The 20,994-nt window shown below is 51.8% G+C and overlaps 1 protein-coding gene across 8 annotated transcripts in view; it reads right to left on the bottom strand.

Annotated features, from left to right (window-relative positions):
* The window catches only part of CACNA1B (calcium voltage-gated channel subunit alpha1 B), a 181,045-nt gene that overhangs the window by 85,181 nt on the left and 74,870 nt on the right, over positions 1-20,994 (bottom strand). For 4 of the 8 annotated variants that reach the window (XR_014782550.1, XR_014782551.1, XM_084798800.1 and 1 more), the window contains exons 13-19: positions 20,767-20,879; positions 18,266-18,397; positions 17,948-18,020; positions 11,031-11,148; positions 7,804-7,871; positions 5,114-5,220; positions 2,255-2,317 (exon numbers count right to left, since the gene is read on the bottom strand). Coding sequence is in view for 6 of the 8 variants with exons in the window: in XM_084798800.1 (XP_084654926.1) it covers positions 2,255-2,317; positions 5,114-5,220; positions 7,804-7,871; positions 11,031-11,148; positions 17,948-18,020; positions 18,266-18,397; positions 20,767-20,879 (674 nt within the window). In the remaining 2 variants the exon portion in view is untranslated. The remainder of the gene's footprint in view (positions 1-2,254; positions 2,318-5,113; positions 5,221-7,803; positions 7,872-11,030; positions 11,149-17,947; positions 18,021-18,265; positions 18,398-20,766; positions 20,880-20,994) is intronic. The other 4 variants (XM_084798804.1, XM_084798803.1, XM_084798805.1 and 1 more) reach the window with 1 other exon arrangement.

The following is a 20,994-nucleotide window of genomic DNA, read 5'->3' as shown; positions in this document are numbered from 1 at the left end:
GGCATTTCATGCATTCAGGGCACAAGGGCCTAAAGGATGCACAATCTCTCTGACAGACCCAAGGGAGCAGCCCAGCCACTGGAGAAGAGCTGTCCACAGTGGAGGACAGCAAACTTCTCCTTCCTCTAATGTGAAAGCTAAACAGCATCTGCGCCTCCTCCCCGCAGAGCTCGGTGAGGCTGATGGGGCAGCAAGAAGCCATCAGCTATTTCTCGTCCTCGATGAGGCATCAAAGCCATGCTATCTGTACCCCAAGAAGGCCCTGAGGACCCACAGAGCCTCCATGGCCCTGGGAGGGTTCATCTTTGTACAACACAGCAAGAAAGGGAAGAGGGCCTAAAGATGTGCCCCCTTCTTCAAGAATCCTGCTCGCTACCTTGGGTCTCTCAATCAGTCCAATACACCAAGATGGGCCTGGATTCCGAGTCCTTTGATCAGCAGAGAGCTGGCCAGCTCAAATGAGCCTTTGGGCTACAGCCAGCATCACTGTTCTCTGCTGGGAAGGATGGGCAGTGACTTAATGAGAGTGTGCAACAGCCTGCAGCTCCAGCTCCGTGGTACAGGCAGGAATGGGCCCCCTCAGCCCCAGCCCTGTCCCAGGTATGACCCTCTCTCAGGAACCACCTCAAGGACAGAAAGAGGCCAGGTTGTCATGGGAATGCAGGGCATCCCTGGACTTGCAGGGGCCTCTCAAAACATAGGACAAAATACAAACTAGCTGGGCCAGGGCCAGCAATTCACGTCCTCGGACTGCTACAGCCCCGAGCCCATTGCTCTGGGACCTTTATCACCAGACTGCTTTCATCAGCCCACAAGCCCATAGAGACCACTGGGCTCCTCCCAGGACAGATCCCTGAGTCACTCTCTAAAGCTCGCTTTCTTTTTCTTCTTTATTTTTTTTTTTAATCTCTGCCCATTGCAGCTAGCACAGACATCTCACTCCATTCCTCTTTACCAACTTCATAAGCAATTCAGGATCCTCTCTTGAGAGGCACACTGCTATGTGGCTGGCGACACTACTCAGCCAGAACCCACTTGTGACAGGGCTCTTGAAGGAGCCAATGGGGAAGAACTGCCTCACGATGTCTTGGTCCGAGCTTAGAGATGCTACCCAGCCACACCCGGAAGGAGAGAGGCTCCCAGCTAAGGCACTGTGGACTACTCAAGGCTCGACAATGAATCTTAAGGGTAATGTGGTGCTGCTGTGAGGTCTCCAGGCAGAGCTGCCTGTCACTTGCTGTTCCTGGAAGGAGGAGGCATCCCCACTGTGTGATACAGATGTCTCACTTCCACAATATGGACCTCTGAGGACCCCTATCAGGCACCAAGGTCCAACATCCAGCAGCATCTCACACTTGAAAGGAGACAGATTGCCCTGTGCTACTGTCAAGGAGGCACACAAAGTAGGCACACACAAGGCACAGAGTGTCCCTGGCTAACCCACGCAGAGGGTCCAGCTGCAAACATTCCTTCTTGACCACGAGGAGCCACTGGCAGAAGACATTAGCAGCAACCCCACAGGGAGTGTGAGTGGAGCCAGGAGGGAAACAGGGGGCCCTCGCTCACAGGTGTTGGCCTTATCCTTGAGGGATGAGCCAAGAGCACATCTCCCAGGAGGAGCTCCTAAGGCCAACTCGCCAGGTCAGTGTCACTGACTGCCAGGAAGGCCAGCGTGTTCTGCTACCTGCCTTACTCTCTTCCCTGTGAGCATCCAGTGCCCACTCTGCTTCCAGGCCCTTAGTTCCCACGCTGGGGTTTTTAGTGTTCTCCTGACCTATGCACTATAAGCTCCATAGCAGCTTTGTTCATGCTAACCCAAGGGCTGCCCCAGAATAACTGACATTCTCCCCAAAGTAAGGAGGGACTGGAGGAGCCAAGGAATGTCCCCCAAGAACCCTTTCTGTCATCCCTGTGCACAGGGCTTCATGTGAACCACAGAAGACCTGCGTCCACAGAGATCCACCCTATCCAAGAAACAGACCTATATGAGGCACTGGAGTGACTTCACACAGACACACAGCAGACAAAAGGACAGAGACCAGAAGGGAGAGGAGGGCCAAGCTCAGAAAGATCTGGGCCTGTGAGTAGGACTTGGGGACAACAGGGAACATGGCCACCATTCCCACAGAAGGCTGGGCTGGAACTGCCCACGAAGCAAATGACTTTAGGGCAAAGCAGCCAGGAGTGGAGGGAGGGTGTGTGCAACAGAGCTATCATGGAGCCACAGATGGAGAATCATAGCAGAACCACTCACGGTGAGTTTACGCTGGAGACAGATGAGCTGCGAGTTACAGTACCTCGAGTTTGCTTTACAAAACTGCACATGCAAGAAACAAAACACAAACAGGAGTGAGAAAACCAGAGAGAACGTTCTGAAGCACAAGTGACACTTGGGTACCACATCAGTGCAGTTGCAGGCCACAGTGCACATCTGGCAGAAGGCTGGAGAGGCATCCGCCAGACAGGCACCGGCCAAGACCAGCGCTAAAGAGAGGTTGGGAACGAATTCCTTACGTGCAGAAAAGGCAGGCTAAAGTGAACCAGCAAATCTTACACGGCTGGACGACAAGACAGCTCTCTCAGAGGCCATCGACCACCACAGCTTGGCCCACACTGCCCTAAGAAGGAATGCTCTGGAAAGTTACAGCCACCTTTATAGCAATTCCAGCAGTCCTCCCATACCCCGACATCCAGGCAGACAGACCTGAAGCTGATGGCCTTGGATGAGCTCACGGCAAACACAGGACGGAAGGGTACCCCAACCTGTGTGGCTCTCCAGGTCCTGCCTCCTACCCCACCCGCCTCCCCTGTAACTACCTGGTCTCTGCTCCCAGACCCTCAGTTCCTAGATTTAAATCCCATGGCTTCCAGAAAAGAATCGGGCTATGTCGCCAACCCACCTTCCATATGGCTACTGTAGCCATTTCCAAGTGACAGGTAGAAGTTTTTCCAAAAACAGAGAAAGCAACAATCTCTTTACAGGCCTCGCCTTTCCCACGGGCTTCACCGGGATGGCCGGGAAGGTTTCCAGGGCCCCTTTCTAAAGGCCAAGGCCTTTGCACACTGTAAACTGAAGTCAGCTCACCTTCGCACAGCCCCAGGGTAGGCAGGCAGGCAAGCATATCACAGTGCTGCTGAGAGTGGCTGGGAGTATGATTCTGTGAGGTCATGAGTGTGAGCATTGGGACTTGTGAGTGGGAGATTATAAGCATATGTGTGAATGTTTGTAAGAACATGTATGTGAGACTGTGTGTGTGAGAGAGAGAGAGACCTGGAAGACTGGGCAAGAATGAGGTGCCAAAGCAGAGAGAAGCAGGAGGGTACCCCATGTTTAGTGCCCTGCTCCTTCCAGGGATCTGAGGAGCTTCCATGGGGGCTACAGAGGACTGCACCCCATCCCAGCAGTTCTGGACTCGTCTGTCATGCTACAGAGTGCAGAAGGCCTCAATCACCATGCCTACTGCAGGTCCCTCAGCGCCCCCACCCCATGCTAATACAAGACACAGCTGTGGGGGGAACTGCCAAGGCAAGAGGTTCTTGACAACCCCTTACTCCCCAGTCTGGCAGCAAACCACGGGGGAGAGCTCACGTACAGCCCCTGAGCCCTCAGAGGTATCAGCATGAGTGGCAGGAAGTACCAGGAGCAGCCCTCACGCTCAGCACCTTGCTCACAGGAAAGGCATCCCCCGTGTGGCTGACTCCCCACAATCTCTACTCAAGCCAGAGTGGTTAACATATACTATTGTACATATTCCATTATTGGAGCGATACCCCTGGCAAGTGTCTCCAAACGGGCAGTGAGGGGAGGGGTGCTTGGGCGGTTTTTTTCTGGGCTGTGCTGAGGACCTTAGGCAGGACAGGAACACGTCGGGGAGTAGAAGCCCCAGAGGCAGCAGGAGCTGCTTACATCCAGGAACAGCAGAGAAGGAGAGTGTTAAAAAGAACATCGCTTAGAACCACAGTCTACACAAAGCCGGGAGCTGATCATGCCAGATGCTTACCTGCCGTCCTCTCACAGAGGACCTCACAGAGCTCATATAAAGGAAGGAGGAAGGACCCCTGTCAGGTCTTAGCAACCTCAGGAGCAGGTTATTGATTAAAACTGGCCAACTAATCAACAACTGAGCTGGCCAGACAGGGAAACAAGCAGAGAGAGCCCTGGGCTGCACAAGTCACCTAAACAACAAACGCCATGCCCTGAGCCTGCCTGGCTCCTACCGTCGGTCATATGGGCTGTAGCCATTCTGGCTGATGATTCCTAGAACCAAATGCTTTCCTGCTAGGCTTAGAGACGTCTGGTGACCTCTGGGAAGGAACAGAGCCACTTTGGGTACACACATATAAACACACATATGTTTCTCAATCACTGTATCGGCATCTACAGCCAACCAATCCCAACACATAATTCAGCAGTGCGGGCATAAGTCACCACAGAGGACTGAGTCAAAGCCATGTCCCTGGCCTATGAAAAGCATGTGGCAGGGTGAGTGCAGCTTTGAAGCCAGCATGGTTTATTTCCCCCAAGATTCACCTATGGCCAGGCCATGTGCCCAACTCTCCTGACTCCTAAACATTGACTCCTCGCAAAGCCCCTCACCCTCTATAAACTCCACCGCACGTGAGACACAGCCGGACGGCAAGGACACTGGGTCTTCCCACAAAGCACGCCTGCCCTTTCGCCTCCCAGATTCCTCCTTACCAAGCAGAGACATTTTTGGAAATAGCTGGGCTGCCGCTAGAACCTTTTGTCTCACAAAGTACGCGTCTGAAAACCATGTTTAAGCTCCACATGCTGACCCCTCGCTCCCCTGACCCCAGCTAGGGCTTTGCCAAGACAGGAGCGCTGGCGCCACCCAGACACCATCCGGCCAATCAGAAGCCCAGCTAACCCCACCCAGCACGAAGGCCACGCCCTCACACTCTGTCCTCTTTCAGGCTGGGAGAGCCACAGAGTGTGTTCATCTGAGGCCTCTGCTCAGGCTCTTTTCAATACGACCAGAGAGGACGCTGTGTCTTCAGAGCAAGAGGTTCTGAGGAGGAGGACAGGGCTGTGCTGCTGCTGCCGCCCGAAGCCACCCGCAACCCGCAAACCATTCCTTCCCAGAAGCCTTACGCGGCGATGGAGATGTTGGCAGCGGACATGGGGCTGACTTCAGCCACTTCCTTGGCCTTCTGTAGAGCGAGCTTCTGATTGGCTGCCTCTTCCATCTCCTCTTCATCCTGTTTGAACAACAAAACTGTCTTTTCAAGTCAAAAACTGGCTGCCTGCCACTCTGAGGTGACAGGTTCTTCCTAACACCTTTGCCCTCCTCTGCCCTCCACCCTGGCTGGACAGAGCCCCTTGTGACGTAGGATGCGTTCTCCTTAGTAGTCTTGAAGGCCTCCCCTCCTGAGCCTGTGGCTAGAAACATCAGTACCCGGGATCCCTGCATCAGTGTTGTCTAGCTTGTTCGTGAGCTGATGACCCTGAATCTGCGCCTGTACCCAGACCTTACCCTGATCATCCTCAGACAAGTAAGAAGCCACTACCAGATTTTTTTTTCCTACCTCAGGCTTCATCACAGCAAATCTATCGCTTTCCCCATCCCTCATCCTTCTAGGAGCTCATGAAGCACTTGAACAACGCTGGCCTCCTCTTCCCCTCTCCCCACCACCCCCCTTCCGACAGCGCGCCCTGGAGGCTGGGGAGAAGGTGAGGGTACCAAGCTCCTCCTGTTCCCACAAGGACCCTATGGCCACCTTAGAGCTTCTCTGCCTGAACCAATCAGATCCCATGAGCCACACATGGCTACTGCCACAGGACCTGCACATGTGCAGTTACCTATCCAGGAAGAGAAATGGACAGCTGACGGATCCCCGGGGCACTGACACTGTGTCACTAAGAAAAACCAACAAACTCTGCTCCAAGACTCTGAATCAATATTTGGGTCCACGACCCAAGAACAGAGACTCCATGCTGTGCATCTGATGAACTACTGGGCATCCCCCATGACTTCTTAAACGCGCCACCCCCCCACCCCACCCCCCGCCGCAAGCCTACACCTACCTAGGCTAACTCCCCTGAAAGCTAACACTGCTCAAAATGTACCTGACTCTTGTGGAGCACAAAAATGGCAAACCCACAAACTGCCAGTCACCGCCCAGATACTCTCAATACAGAGCTACCAATAAGACAGCAACTGTGACTCGCCACAACGTCCTGGCCCGATGCTGGCTTTGCCACAGGCCTAGGGACAACAGAGTCAGCAACAGTGGGTGATAATCTCTGGGATCATAAGGCAAAATAAAAATTTCTGCCTATTTATCCTGCTCTAGCTTTTTTTTTTTTATCCCAGCAATGAGAAGCTAATTAGCACAGGATGGATGGGGTCCTCCCTTCTAGAACTCCTGCCTAACTCGGGCAGTGTCGTGTGGCCAGACAGATAGGCCTCCACGGTCCTAACTCCCAAGGCAGGAGGATTCCTGCATAGGATCCACCACAGAGAGAGAGCTCTGTATCCAGGTCGGAGAGACAGCAGGACTCGAGCGTACCCCTGCACAGGAATTAGTATTGATGGTATCCCAAATTCACGTGGTCCCAGAAACACTAACACCAAGGACAACCCTGGAAATCCATGGGCTTCCCCCAGCCCACGCCTCCCAGCCAGGAGTCTGACCACACCTGGATGGCGATACTCAGCCACGCTGGTAACAACAACAAGCCAGCTGGTGGCATTCCCAAGTCCTCAGGAGCCAGAGACCAGAGCCAAAGAGGCACCCAGGCCCTAAGGCACAGCCCTGGGCTACACGCAGGAAGAGAAATGCTGAGGGGAAGCCAAAGGAGATTCATGGCTACCACACTGCATAAGCTACGCCCCTGCCCATGGCATCTGAACCTCTCCTCCTTGTTCCCAGAGTGAGGCCAACACTGGACCGCTAAGCTCAGACTTGGGAGATGTGCACAGGTGCCAATCTGAGCATCAGTGCAGACACAGCATGCCGCCCCTTACATGGCACATGCATGCACACAAAATATCTGTGATGCACGTGGAGGCAGCCTTCATACTGAAGCAGACCTTGAATCAGAATGCAGGCCGAAGGCCGACAGCAGGCAGCCTAGCTACCTAGCAGGTAGCAGGACACAGGGCTGAGGGGTTGCCAGATAGGGGGTTGTGTCATCCAGAGGGAAACCAGAGAGAGATGCGTGTATAATCGTGTCCCCCGCTGGGCTTGGACATAAGAAATGAATATTGAATGGTCCCTGCTGGGCACTGCCTAGAGCAGACGCTGCCCTGCTGGGACACAGATGCGCACAGATAGCATCACCACTGCTATCCCAGGTTCCAGCCAGGCCGAACATCTGAGGGCAGCACTGCGGGTGTCCTCTTGCTGCCCTTTCCCTGGGGCTCACTCGCACATTTTCTCCCCTGGGAACACTTCTGGCTCTCATCGCACAGCTACCGGCATGCATGTGTCAGGAGCCTGCACTCCCATGACATGGGTGCCCTATCAGTATGTACCCCACCCCCACCCCGTGCTCCCACACTCTACCCTGCTAGCCCCTCTCTCTTTCACGGCCACAGCTTCTCCGAGAGCCTGTCCACACATGGACCTACCTGCTTGCTTCTGTGGCAATCCTAGGTACCCAGAGCCCAGATTAATGTCTCTGGTCATGACTGAGGAGTTTCCCCTGGAGAAAAATCACGCGAACCCTGACCCGACCCAGCAGCTGGCCTTCCTCATGGCTTGATAACTTCATCCAGTGAATGTTCTGCGTCCCAGACCTACTAGCGCCTCCTAGGGCGCAGGTGGTGTTTTACATACCTTGGTCAGCTCCTGGGCATTGGCGAGGTTGTCCACAGCAATGGCTAGGAAAACGTTCAGCAGGGTATCTGGTTGGCTCCAGCTAAGGAAGGGAGCCTCTACCCCACACACTGCCCCTTCTCATGCCACCATGGCTGCCCAGGAACCCATGAAAGACAGACACGCCCATCTACCAAGTCTCAGCCTCTCTGGCCCGAAACCATCAGCCTGCTCTGACACAAAAGGCCCCTTCCCCCACGGCCTCTGTTTGCAACTGCGGAATTGTATCTCTACAGTTTCACACAGCTCAACACACACACACACACACACACGGTGTGGCGGGAGGGGAAGATGGCTCTTTTCTCACCTCCCTGGGGATGAGCTGTAGACCCAAAGATTAAATGTCATGTTTAATGAATTTGCTTTGCCCCCGCTTTGGAGGACACCGTCTACCTTCCTGAGCTCCCCAGTTCTTCTCTGACCCCATCTGCATGAGAAGTCTTGAAACAAGCACGCCTGCCTTCATAGGCTCAGGGATGGCTCCACCCCTACAGCCCAACATACAAATCCAACCGTGACCAGAACTTTCCAGGCCCCAGTTCCTAAGGTAGGTGGCAAAACCTCCCTGTCTTGCAAGTTCCCTTCTTCTGTGAATTCCTGGGCACCCTCCCTCAACATGATCCCCTGAATAAAGCTTGAAATGATAGGAGGGTGGTTACACCCAGTAGGCTGAGTGCCCAACACTGCGCCCCACCCTGAACTGACCCCATGCTGCTGCAAAGTGAGGTGCTGTCACCACCTTTAGGAGCGAGGAAGCCACAGTTACGCTGTGTGTGTGTGTGTGTGTGTGTGTGTGTGTGTGTGTGTGTGTGTGTGTGTGTGTGTTGGGTTGACTGAGAATGGCCCCCACAGCCTCACAGATTTGAATCCTTGGTCACCAGGGAGTGGCACCATTTGAAAGGATTAGGAGGCGTGGCCCTGTTAGAGTCACTGGGGATGCGCTTGGAGGTGTCAGAAGCCTCTCTCTTCCTGACGCCTTCCACCTTCTGACCAGATGTAGAGCCCTCAGATGCCTGCATGTCACCACATTCCACGCCATGGTGACAAAGGACTAACCCTCTGAAATTGTAAGCCAGCCCCAATTAGATGCTTTCTTTCACAGGAGCTGCCGTGGTCATGGTGGTGTCTCCACAGGATAGAACTAAGACAGGATGCAATACCTGAAGCTGGTCCCTGGAGCTCCGCAGGACCTGGTTATTGTCACCGCCTTTCCCATAAGCCTCTTCCCACAAGGGTATGGCAAGCATTGCACTGTTCACCTCCCGGGTAGGTTCACCCTTCTGAGTTATCTCAAAATTTGGAGATAACCCAGGTACGGCTGGCAAACTGGCCAGGGCAATCCTGGCCATTAATCATGATGTCCTTCATAATGACAACTCAAAATGTTGCAGATCTTACTTGACGTCCCCTGGGTGATGGCTGCCCACGGGCCCAGTGCCCACAGGGCTTAGGCCTCTTTCACCCTAGGTCTGGGGACTCACCCTTGCTAGGCAGTGCCATTCTTCCGATTGCCCTGGCCTGTACCAGGCAAGTAACAACTAGACAGCCACAACCAGGCCTGCCAGCTGGGGGTCCATGGCCCAGGGCATTGGCAAAGGTAAGTCGGCTCGGGGCTGCAGCGATCCCTCTAAGCACTACATACCTCATGGACTAACCCTACCACACATACCTAGAGGCTTTCCCATGCCCAGAGCAGAGCTGAAGGCTGCAGTCCTGGGAGTATCCAGCCAGAGGGAGATACAAGCCCACCAAAAACTAACTGAACTAAACAGGAGAGAGACACTCGGTGGCTGATATGCCTGGCCGAAGTGTCAGATGGCAATTCTGAGTTGTCACCTTAACTACTTAACTACATCTGGAATCAACTAAAACCCAAACACAGAGGGCACACCTGTGAGGGATTTTTGCCTCTGAGGTAAGAAGATACGCCTTTAATCCAGATCATTTGAGTTAGGAGAACCAGCCTCTAGTCTGGGCCACACCTTCTGCTGGGAGCACGCGCGAGGACGTGGACGAAGTAAGCTTCCGCCTTGCGCCTCCTAGCTCTTCCCTTGTTAGCAAATCCATTCCTTTGCTGGCATGGGACCCGCTGAGACATCCCGCCTGTGGACTGACCAAGTACTGGGTCCTTGGACTTCCTGTTCATAGCAGCGTCGCTGGCCCAGCTGCACGGCAGCCTGTGTGCCGTCCTAATAAAGCCCCTAGGCACACACATGCTCATCCTCTAAGTTCCCTCACATGAGAGAACCCTAACCACCACAGCTAGCGGCTGTGACCCAGCACGAGGCTAGCACTGCAGCTCCCTTCCCTCTCTGAAACCAGGCCTGTACAAGAGCCACGTTTTCGCAGGCAGCTGCGCAACAGCCCGCAGATGTTTGGCTCTGGCTTACAGCACCATGCCACCGCTTTCTCAAAATGGGGTTCCTAGACCGACAGATTAGGCCCTGCTCGTGAAGCTGATAAAAATACATGTTCTCAAACCAGACCTATCAGCTAAGGCTGGGACCCCAGCTGTTCAATCTCAAAGGTCAGATACCCAGATGCATTCCATGAAAAAACCTTAACCCTAACCCTAACCCTCCTGAGGCTGCATTTCCTGCCTCAAGTGCATTCGAACCACACTCACACTTGCTTCTTCCACCTCTCAGTCAGGCGTAAGTCATGTGATTCCTCTGCCTCCCCCCCCCCTCCCCCACTCCCCCTCCTCCGTTTTTTCCCCACGCTGTCCCTGGGCTGCTGCTGCTGCTGGGTCTGCACTGGCCCCGAGGGTGGATCGCCCCACTCTCCCCTGCCTTCCAGGCCCATCTCTGGCCTGAAGCGAAGGTCAGAGTCAAGCTCTGCGATTTTCTATTTCCAGCACGGGAAGGTTTTCTTAAAGTCCTTAGTTGGGAAGAGAGGCTCCTTACACACTCAGGTCTTCTCGCAGGGGCTCCAAGGTTATTCAGAGTGTTTCCTGGTAATCACATGGCTCACCCCAACCTCTATACACCCCTTCCCCGACAAGGCGCTCTGGCATCCTGGGGACGCACACCACCCACATTCTGCAAAGGAACTGCTGGCATGCCCCGGCCCTCCTGGTGTACCCTACCCGGTAGCCTCTTCTCTTTACATATGTCAGGCCACGATGAGGTGGCCACAGGAAAGAATACTGAATATGAGCCACTTAGGCTTAGCCCCAGGAAGGATACAGTTTCCAAACAACGTCAGGACGATGAAGTAAAAGGAAGAGAACATGCCTTTGCTGACTCCGCCCTGTGACTCAATCCCATGATACATCACGGCGTTCCAGTCCTCTCCCGTCAAGATCTGAAGGAGGAACAATACAGAAAGCATCAGCATCACACCCAAGGGCACACAGCACCCATGTTCAGATGTGCATCTACACACCAGCACAGACTAGAATCACGGCACACACACATGTATCAGTGCGCAGTGTGCCCGTACACACGTTTTAGATGACAGGAATGCCAACGGCCCAGGCACGGGAAGGTGAAGCCATCTGGGGCCACCCTGACCACACTATCTCCAACAGCAAGAGTCAGTGAAGGAAACAGGCTGCCCAAAGCCACAAGATGGAAGCTGGGTCTCTCCAGGTTCCAGCCACCTTTGGCCACATAGGTTCACACTCACAGATGAAATGCAATTTTTGCCCCATCAGCAAACCATTATCTCTACTTTTCTCTTTTGAAATGTACAGTAGCACTGACAGTCCCAGCCTAGGAGCCTGGACAGCTCACTTGTCCCAAGGGTCATGAGCTCTCTCCCTGCCTCGCTCTCCTTCGTATCCTTTATTCTGCTCGGATATTTTATTTGATCATTTTACAGCGTGCTTTTCCACACACGTTTCTAACCCATCTGGAGCCCTGTGTAGTATGGTATGGCTATCCTGTTTTCTCTTACGGGAGTCCATTTTTCCAGGCACGTGTACTGAATACCCCAGCCTTCCCCGTTGAGCTTAACGTCCTGTTTCTCTTTCAGGTAATTCTCTACCCACGGCCAGCACGTCACGGAGCAGCATACTCTACTCTTCTGTGTTTTCTCTTTCTGTGTGTCAGGCCACCAGCAGAACAGGTGACTTCCCTCCGAGTCTTGGTTTCTCTTCGATCTTTTCCATCCACATTGGCAGCTGAGAGGAGTCGAGGCCCCCAAGAGTCACCCCACCCCCACCTTAGGGCTTACTTTCTGATCTGTATGCCACTTGGTTTGCATTGTTCCTGTGACTATGGTGTCAAAATACATTGATGTTGTAGAAAACCTCCTTCCCCTCCCCCCCCTCCCGGAATGCCTTGCTTCTGTTAACTATCCCTTGTTCCTTGAAGGCTATATGACACTCAACTTACAGCTAATGGGCTCAAGGCTGGAAGCCGAAAGACAGTGTCCAGCTCTTTCTTTGTCTTCTTAAGCCAAGTTAAACAAATACTGTTTATTTGTTTTTTTAAATGCATGTAGATTTTAATCATCTAAGTTTTCAAATCTATTTGCTAACGCTGCCATAAAATATGGGGATTTCAAAGAAAAAAATACTTTTTAAAAATTATTAATCCCGTTATGTATATAACGTTTTACTTTTGATCCTTGTATTTAACATTATAAATTTCGTACTGGAGAGATAGCTCAGCAGCTTAGAATACTTGTTGCACTCTCTTCTCTTCCCCCACCTCCATCTCATTTTTTTTTTTTCGAGACAAGGTTTCTCAGTGTAGCCCTGGCTGTTCTGGACTCACTCTATAGACCAGGCTGGCCTCGAATTCAGAGATCCTCCTGAGTGCTAGGATTAAAGGTGTGGGTGGCCACTCCCGGCACCTGTTGCTGTTGTAGAGGGTCCAAGTTCAATTCCTAGCACCCTCAGGGCAGTTCACAGCCATCTACCAGACCCCCTGGGATTCTTAAGCCACCTTCCTAACTCCTGACTATGTAACACTTTAGACAGAAAACCACTCGTAATACCCATATCCCTATGGAGCAGATGAAGGAATTAAACACCCGTTAGAGAGATGGCCCCCGCTGCTCTCGGAGAGGGCCGGAGTTCGGTTCCCAGCATCCGCATCAGCATCCACAACAGCCTACAGCTCCAGTTCCAGGAGACCCTGCCCTTCCTCTGTCTTTGTGGGCTTTCACACTCACACATGCCCAACATACAAATAACTTGAAATAATTTTCAATTTTTAAAATAAAGCATCCAAATCAGGCTGAAGTGTCTTCACAGGACTCTCCGGCTCTGTCCCAACCCCCGGCTCCCACCAGTTACACCATTTCCCGGATTCGGGTTGCATCATTTCATGCAAGCCTTCACACAGCATACAGGATTATATAACAGATACCAAGTTCCCCTGAAACTTGCTTGTGCTGACACACTTAGTTCTAGGTTAGTTGTTTTCCTTGGTTCCGAACAACACTCCTTACACACTCCCTAGATGAGGACGCTGCTGCCCAGTCTTGTCTTACAGCAGTTGCTGAGCCGTCTCCCACACATCTGCACACCTGAGCTGTGCACATCCAGCACAGGACTTGCTGATACACAGGCTCATAGGATGCTGGGAAACCACTGTCCAGCATGATTTTTAAGCACCCACTGCCAGCACATGGGGAAGAGTAGCCGCAGCCTCTCTAAGCACTGATGTAAGAGTTCTTACTCTGGAATGCAATGAGAGGCAGGGAGGACACTCACTGCAGGTGTAACGTGCATCCCCCTGGATGACAAAGTCAGGATGTAGTCAGCAGGATGGATGACTATGGTTCTCATGCTGTGTCCACCAGCCTTTGTTTGCTACTACTCTGTATCTTAGCCTTTTCCCACTACAGCATCTTTTCTTCTTGATCTGTAAGTGCTTTCAGTACATTCTAGACATGACACTTTTGTTATTTGCTGACACTAGAAAGATCTCCCAGGCTCTGGACGTTTAAAAGGACATCTTCCAATGAACCATGATGGTTGATCATTGCTTTGTGCTATACGTTTGTACTGTATGTGTACTCTAGTGGATGGTGTAGTCAGTGTGCTTTTTTTTTTTTTTTTTTTTTTTTTTACTGAAAATAAAAATACTTCCTTTAATGGCTTCCCTACCTTTAGTCTAAAATTTTGGGTTTGCTTTTTCTCATACCAGGTACAACATAGAAATCCTGCTTATCTTTTTTTTTTTTTTCAATTTTTAAATTTGCTAGTGTTTGAGAGAGCAGGAGAGGAAGTAGGCATGTGGATGCTGTGGTAAGCATGGAAGGCAAAGATGCTGCGGTGTGTGCACAGAGGGCAAGGATACTGAGGTGTGTGCACGGAGGGCACAGATACTGCGGTGTGTGCACGGAGGGCACGGGTGCTGCGGTGTGTGCACGGAGGGCAAGGATGCTGAGGTGTGTGCACGGAGGGCAAGGATGCTGCAGTATGTGCACGGAGGGCATGGATGCTGCGGTGTGTGCACGGAGGGCATGGATGCTGAGGTGTGTGCACGGAGGGCAAGGATGCTGAGGTGTGTGCACGGAGGGCAAGGATGCTGAGGTGTGTGCACGGAGGGCAAGGATGCTGAGGTGTGTGCACGGAGGGCACGGATGCTGTGGTGTGTGCACAGAGGGCACGGATGCTGAGGTGTGAGCACGGAGGGCATGGATGCTGCAGTGTGTCTACAGCAGGCAGTGGACAGACTTGCTCAGTTAATTCTTTCCTTCTAACTTCATGTGAGTTCCAGGAGTTTGATGTAGGTTGTCAGGGCTACACGGCAAGTGCTCTTTCTCTATAAGCCACCTCCTCAGCCCAGTGTCATGTTCTTCTATATAATCAGCCAGGTTGTCCTATGGGCACATATATTTTATTTTTAATGAGTATTTTCCTTTCTTATCAATTCTTTTTTTTTTTTTTTTTTTTTTTTTTTTGGTTTTTCAAGACAGGGTCTCTTTGTAGTCCAGGCTGGCCTCGAACTCACGGCGATCCACCTGCCACATGTGCTTTGTCTCCTGTCCTATGCTTGTTAACATTATGAGTGTGTGAAGGGCTTCCTGACATTAAGTTGTCTTGAAGTCTAAGAAGATTTTGAGGAATTTATAAAAACAATTCTTTCTTTTGTTTCTTATTATTTTATGGTTCTACTTTACATTTGGAGGGGGCTTCTTGCTATACAGCCCAGGCTTGCCTCAAAGCCACACCCTCATGCCACACCCTCCCAAGGGCTAGAATTAGACATATGCGCAACCACACGGAATCTATGAAGACCTCTCAAGTTTTTTCTTCTGGATGTTTTTGCCTGAATTTGTCATCATGACATTTTTCTTTTCTCGCATTATCCTCATTTGGTATTTCATATCAATGATATTTTAACCTCATAAAATGAGTGAGGAACTTACATATGCTCTATAGTCCGCAAAGCATTGAAATAACCTCTACATACTCAGGAGAAATCATTACTAAAGCTGTCTTAACTTGATGCCCTGGGTCTGATGTGGCCCAGGCCACCTATTTCTTCGTCAGAGAGTGTTTTCTCCTTAGTGGCCTCCTGACAAGCTTCCAAAAGTCCCTGGGCATGGTCACAAGCATGCTCTGGTCACAGTTCTAACACTCAGGGCTCTAGGCTCTGAGACTGCACCCCAATATTCCAAAGCTACTTTCCATGACCTTCTGGTATCTGTCAGTCATGACGTCAGCCATAGGAAGAGCTCTGTTTGCATGAAATGACGCAGGGTAGCCCCCTAGGGAGTACTCTTCTGCACTGTGGTGTGTGCCTCAGTCTACACGTACTCTTCCCTCAGCTCAGCCTCTGTGGGCACAAGCTCTCCAAGCCTGCCTAGAACTCACCGCTCGCTCCTCCATGTCTTCACTCATTTCCTTTTGTGTTTTCTGGAACTGAACTCAGGCTCAGTGCATGCTAAGCAAAATCTCTACCACGCAGCTGCACTGCCAGCCACAGCCCCTCTAAGCTCCAAGTCCAGCACATCCACAGCACGAGTCCACTTGTTCCCATGCATTACAGTCAGTGGGCACCTCGCTCTTTCCAGGCTGCCTGCCCACTGTGCCTTGGATGGTGTCCAGAGAGCAGCCTGCCTATATTTTTAACTTGAATTGCTATAACTTTAATTCCTAGGATTTCTGATCAGTTATTATTCTTTGACTTAGATGCTTTCCCTCAACTTGGGTTCTTTTTTTTTTCCCCTGAGGGTTCTTCCTTTGTCCCTTAACTCAGCTCAGAGCCAGGTGCACTTGCTCTGTTATTCTCTTGTCTTTGAAAGTAGTCTCACCTTCCAGCTGTGGATGCTGGTTCCCTTCTAGGGCATCAATGCTTCACACAGTATTTAATCTGCAGGCCCTTCCATGGGGGAAATTAGGGGGTTTTTTTTCTTCCTTCTTTGTACCCACCCTCCCACCCATGCTGTCCAGTCCAAAGGCATGCCGATAACGAGAGGGCAGGCTGTCCACACTGCTGGCCTCCTCTAGGATTCACAGTGCCTAGCGACACCTGCACACTACTGATACAACGGCTCTCAAAACACTGCTGTGTCCTGTTGCTCTGCTCAGAGCAGAAGATGTGTGAGGTTGTGATGCCATTTTTTTTTTGTCCCCTTGAACCTCAAGGAAATGTATTCATCAGATTGGTCTAACTGCTGATTGGTGCGGGAGGTCCCACCCATTGTGGGCGGGGCCACCTCTGCGAAGGCGATCCTGAGAGTCAGAAGGAAGGCTATGACACTGAAAGCAAGGCAATAAGCAGGTTTCCTCCATGGCTCCTACCTATGCCCCTGTTTTAGCTCCTACTCTGACGTCCCTCGATGACGGAGTGTGACATGCAAGTGTAAGCCGAACAAATCCTCTCCAGCTTGCTTTTGGTGACAGTGTTTATCACAGCACTTAAGCGAACTAAAAATGGAGGTCTGGTCAGAACCCTTTTGCAAAAAAAAAAAAAAAAAAAAAAAAAAACCAGTGCCCCTCCTGCACTTAGATCCAACAAACACAAAGCGGAGGCACAGTAAGCTTGTCACCCTCCAACGTCTGTCACCCTATCAGGGCTCCCACTAGGTAGAACCTACCAAACCTGTTTGCTTATAGGGTCCTCTAACCTGGCCTCCCAACCCTTGGGCCTTGGGTCAACATGCTCACTGCAGACCTTGGGATGTGGTTCTCCTCACTTCCCTTCCTTGGTACCTGAGCACCCTAGCCCCATGGGCCACAGTAAAAAACACTCCTCCCTATCATGAGCATCCCCAAGCAGACACATACAACTCTGCAGAGGCCCAGATAGAATGACAGTGCCCTGTCTCCAGAGGCTGAGAGACCCCACCCCACACCAGAGACTCAATCTTGGAAACCACTGACCTGTTAGCAAGCTAAAGTGTCTGTGAGATAAAGGGTGTCCATGGAATAAGAAAAGGAACACTCCGGGAACCCAAGGACGGGGCATGGATGTAAATCCTAGGACCAAACTATTCCCTTGGCTAGTCAATAGATCAGTGGCTCCCTTGGAGAGAGGGAACAAAGGCTCCTCCACACAAGTGGGCTCAGCCTTGCCTCTTCAGAGCTAATCCCCGTCCAGCCTGTCAGTCTACAACGGTTACCATGACAGGTCACCAGCTCATCCTGGCCTGTCCACTCTCAGACAATGTATCCAAGCAAGAACCCTGAAACAGATACATCAGCTACATGACCAGGGAAGAAGGCTCTCTCCAAGGAGAAAGTATCCAGCCAAGAGCACCCAAAACGACACTGCCCAAGAGAGGAGGTGACCACTTGAGCCAATAAGGCCCCATCACACAGACAATGGGCCCAGAGCTGCAGCTTCCCACGAGGCACTGGTGAGCACTGACAGCGTAAGGAAAAGGAGAACAGGGGCCACTGGGCCCGAGACCCTCAGGAGAAGTTCACGAAGAGCTCTGGGGTCTTTCTGAGGGTAGAAGACAAGTGGTTTCAGGCCTTAGAGCTAATAAATTGATGAAATGAACCCAGACAACCCAAGGGAACTTCACCTGCCACCCCTCCTGCACCCCCAGAGTGGCGACCCACTTTCCCTTGGACCTGCCAAAGCTGATCTTTTGCTGCTTGGTTCTGTCTGAACGTAGGGCCTCTAAGTTTGCCGACTCTTTCCTCGACCATGGGGGACATGAAAACCAAAGACAGCGCAGGAGCCCTCACCTGAAAGACAGTGAGGATGGCGGCTGGGAAGGTATCAAAGTTGGTGGTCGGAGTCTCATCCTGGAAGTTGAACCTGAGGAGAAAGAGAAGCCTTGAGTAGAGCAAGTCCCATCAGGAGCCCGGGGACCAGTCCCTTAACGTCGTCGTCCGGCTCATTCCTGGTGTCCTCAGCATCCTCAGCCTCTCTGGAGTACCTTCAGGAAGGAGGCAGGCAGACAAGGTCTGTGGTGGCAGTGTCTGCTCTGAGCTCCGCCTTGCCAGGGGCCCTGGCCCACCCCCACCTCCCCACCCCACCACCCCCGATCCTGGGCTACTTACTGTCCCCCAAACAGCTGCATCCCCAACAGAGCGAAGACCACGATGAAGAGGAAAAGTAGGAAGAGAAGGCTGATGATGGATTTCATGGAGTTGAGGAGGGAAACCACCAGGTTCCTCAGGGAGTTCCAGTACCTGTGAGGCAGGAAGGAGGGCTGACGCCTAGCCGGGCCACCCCAACGCTGCTTCACCGTGGCCCAAAGCTGCTTCACAGGCATCCAGGATCCCTGTGCGCTCCCTGAGCTCCGGCCTCCACATGAGGCGTGCATCTCCCCAGGATCAAAAGCCACAGTCCTTTTACTCTCAATCCAGCTGTGAGACAGCAACAGCAGGCGCATGGCTGCAGTGCTGGCCTCACCTTCTCCCCCCAAACTGCACTGTTGTTAACAGAAAGGAGCCACTGCCCATCAGGCAGCCAGGTCCAAACCCAGACTTTGCACTCTCCAAGCCTCCAGCTCACAGTGGTGCTTACGCTTCCAAGGCTGCAACCTTACAATATGGCTCCTCGTGTTGTGGAGACCCTAACCATAAAGTCATTTCACGGCTACTTCATAACTGTAATTTTGCTACAGTTGTGAATCACAATGTAAGTATATGATATGCAGGGTACCAGATATATGACTGAGAGGAAGGGGTCATGACCCACAGGTTGACAACCGCTGCCCTAACTCCTTTACACCCAATGTTCAATTGGCCAGCCAAGATATGGCTGACCTGGCATTTCTTAAGGTCCCTTTCACCGTACCCCTCAAAGAGAAAGTAGGACCCACTCATTTACAATCAGTCTTTGTGGCATAGAGTTTGCTAAGTGATACCCACTTGCCATCCCAGCCTCTAGAATGTGTCTCCCAGAAGCCTTCAGCCTCCCCCCCAGGAGGTATGCCACCTGCCTCTGCACCTTTAACCTGCTACTCTGTCACCCTGACACAAGGGATGAGGCACGGCAGAACAGATGCCAGCCTCCCTGTGCTCACCCGTTAGGGTCTCCCAGGAGCCCTACTGTGTTCTCCTCCTCCCAGGACCCCTTGCTAGTGACCCAGCCATCCTCCACAGCCTCTCTCAGGAGAAACATGAGTAGACTCTGGAGAATTAGAAAGCTCTTGAAGCGTCCAGCCTTCCGGCTTGGGAAGAGCCAACCTGCCTTAGGGTCACTGACCTCCTTGGGGGGATCTGAAGGCCAAGGCTTGGGTAAAGATGTATTTCTGGGGCCTCTCTTACAGAACACTACAGGTGCTCATGGGAGAGTCGGGACAGCTCGAAGGACATTGCTTAGCAGGTTGTGACCCTAGCTGGACAAAATCCCTGCGTAAACCTCTCCTTCGTTGACGAATCTCTGTCCTCAGACATTTTGGAGTTGAAAATAGTTGGGAAGCACCCGCAAAACTTCAGTCTACCTGGGAAGTAAGTGCAGCTCCATGCTCTGCATGGGCTCAGTGTCAACACTTTCGGTACCACAGTTACCGCACAAAGCACAGGGCCCTCTGAAACAGGGCACGCTCAGCCCACACCAGCTTGTACTGCTGATAGGACCATCCTGGAGAGGGCGCTTCTTCCTCCCGCTCTCCCACCTGCGTCTTTGATGGTAAGCAGGGGTAATGGCCGACTCAGGCTCACACAAGTCACATCACCTCCCTGGGCTTCCGTCTCCTCATGGGCAAATGAAGAGACTTTCTTCCAGAGTTAAGACTTATGTGAAATGGAACTAAAGACACAGCCTCGTTACTATGGTAACTACCAAAGCTGGGACTGGGAAGGTGGAGAAATCAGGGTGGGGGAGGAGCCATGTAGGCACTAGGCTGGCTGCCCTGAGGAAGGGCCACCAGGCCTCCCACCCTCTGCACAGTGGGTGGACAAACCTGGGACAGACAGGACAATGGGAAAACTTCTGCTTTCTTTTTTTGTTTGTTTGTTGGTTGGTTGGTTGGTTGGTTTTGGGGTTGTTTTTTTGCTTTCTTTATTTTTATTAGCACATATTCATAAAGACATTTCTTTCAGATATATCTTTTTTTTTTAACCGTATCCACCCCTCACTCTCTCCAGCTTGTGCCTTTCCTGCCTTCAGACAACCCTATCTCTGTTTTGATGTTGTGTGTGTGTAGAATCCAGAAATGGGAAGAAACAATGCAGTAAGTGTCTTTCTGAATCGGGCTTATCCTGCTTACTTAATACAATGACCACTAGTTGTATGTTTGACAAACAAATTTTTGGTTTCTCTATTCACCATAAAGTCACCTTTGAAGGCCTGGAAGATAAAAGGGATAGTGGTATAAAACTGCAGGTGAGGCAAACTATAAAGAAAGCCAGGGAGTTGACAACCCTAAGGCCACCGTAAGGCCCAAAGGCTGTTGCCATGGTGTCCCTACATGTGCTGTGTCACAACCAATATTGTCTTTAAACCAGTGAGCCACATAGTAAGGCTGCAGACACCAGCCGTCCCATGCAGTCTGGCCTTACACACACTGCCTCCGTCCATTCCCCCAGCCAGGGCCACGGAGATGACATACTTTGTGACTTTGAAAATCCTCAGCAGTCGGAGAGCCCGCAGCACACTGATTCCAAAGGAGGTTCCTGGCTTGATGGCAGCCCAGACTACTTCAAAAATACTCCCCACGATCACCTGAAACACACAGCACCAACAAGGGCACATCTCTACCTGGACACACACACGCATACACGGGTGAACCTGACAAGCGTGTGCACACGTCCTCGCATGTGCACTGGTATGGCTGCTG

Source organism: Acomys minous, assembly GCF_964271855.1.
Source record: "Acomys minous genome assembly, chromosome: 10".
Lineage (NCBI taxonomy): Eukaryota > Metazoa > Chordata > Mammalia > Rodentia > Muridae > Acomys > Acomys minous.
Note: the sequence above shows the minus strand (reverse complement) of the source record. Positions and strands in the feature narration are given on the sequence as shown.